At 43.4% G+C, this 1075-nt stretch overlaps 1 protein-coding gene across 1 annotated transcript; it reads left to right on the top strand.

The window, feature by feature from the left end:
• Nucleotides 1–62: 62 nt before the first annotated feature.
• On the top strand, nt 63–1075 carry DI09_366p10 (uncharacterized protein; the record flags this gene model as incomplete). The annotated part of the gene is made up of 2 exons (XM_013382390.1): nt 63–859; nt 899–1075. Coding segments are annotated over 2 exons (974 nt in total), but the record flags the coding sequence as incomplete, so codon positions are not given.

The raw sequence follows: 1075 nt of genomic DNA, 5'->3' as shown, positions 1-1075 counted from the left end.
AGAATCTGTTTATCCTTGACCAAGCTCTTGAAAAGGCAATTATTCGTGCAGTTGAAAATCGAATGATTCCCATCGATAATCTGGTTCTGTGCATCTGGGCGATTCAGCCAGCCCAGTTTAACTTTCGACCCCTTACACTCAATACGAAGCTTGGAAACGTATCAAAGCTTCCACTTGGAATAAATTTACCGAACCCGTTCATGTTTGTCTCTTCTCTATCTGAGAAGGAGCTTAAAGAAGCAATTTTGGAGCCAGTTGAAGGGTTCTTGGAGGCGATCTCCTTTATTTGCTCTAGCAATAAAAAAATTCGAGACTTGGAGTCTTCTTTAGAATTTTCCTCCTTTGACTATTGGAATTCCATCAAAATTGCCACAAAATATTTTATTACCAAAAAGGCATCCACGTTTGAACACTCCGTTGTCCACCAAAGTGTCATTGGCGACATCCGGGAGATATTCAAGGAAGTGTCCACTGGCTCCTCTTCTCCAAAGGAGCAAATCAGAAGCCTATCGATTCTTCAGACAAATATAAAAGTCAAACTTCACTCTTTTGATCCAACGTTTTGGGATGCCGTCCTACATGAAGTTGAGGTTTTTAAAGCGAAAACACTGCTCTTTCATCAAAGTAAGCTTTTTAACAAATCTCGAGAAGCGTCACCCTCAACGGCGGAAAGCTCTTCAGAGACCATTAAAGATACTGGGAAGAGCAAGCTGCTAATGGAAGATGACCATCCCCAAGCCATAAAGCAGCAAATCTTTCACTCGTCCTCAAAGGCGACTGAGGCTGAGGAGTCTTATGGAGCTGTTCCGGTAATCAGTTTCGATACCCAGGGGGATTTGTCGCGAAAGTTCATCCCCAGGTATGTAAGCAGGGTTTTTTCCGGCTTTGACTGGAATAGATACAACCAGACGCACTACGACTCGAACAACCCGCCCCCCAAATATGTCCAAGGATACAAATTTATTATTTTCTATCCACGTCTCTTGGAGATGCCGTCGGGCTTGGTGCCTTCATATGAATTGGCAGATGCAACCGGAAAAGAGATCCTCAGTGATTTGGAGCCGCATATTTTCCC

This window comes from Mitosporidium daphniae (assembly GCF_000760515.2).
Source record: "Mitosporidium daphniae strain UGP3 chromosome Unknown contig-366, whole genome shotgun sequence".
Lineage (NCBI taxonomy): Eukaryota > Fungi > Microsporidia > Mitosporidium > Mitosporidium daphniae.
This window is presented reverse-complemented; position numbering and strand designations above follow the sequence as displayed.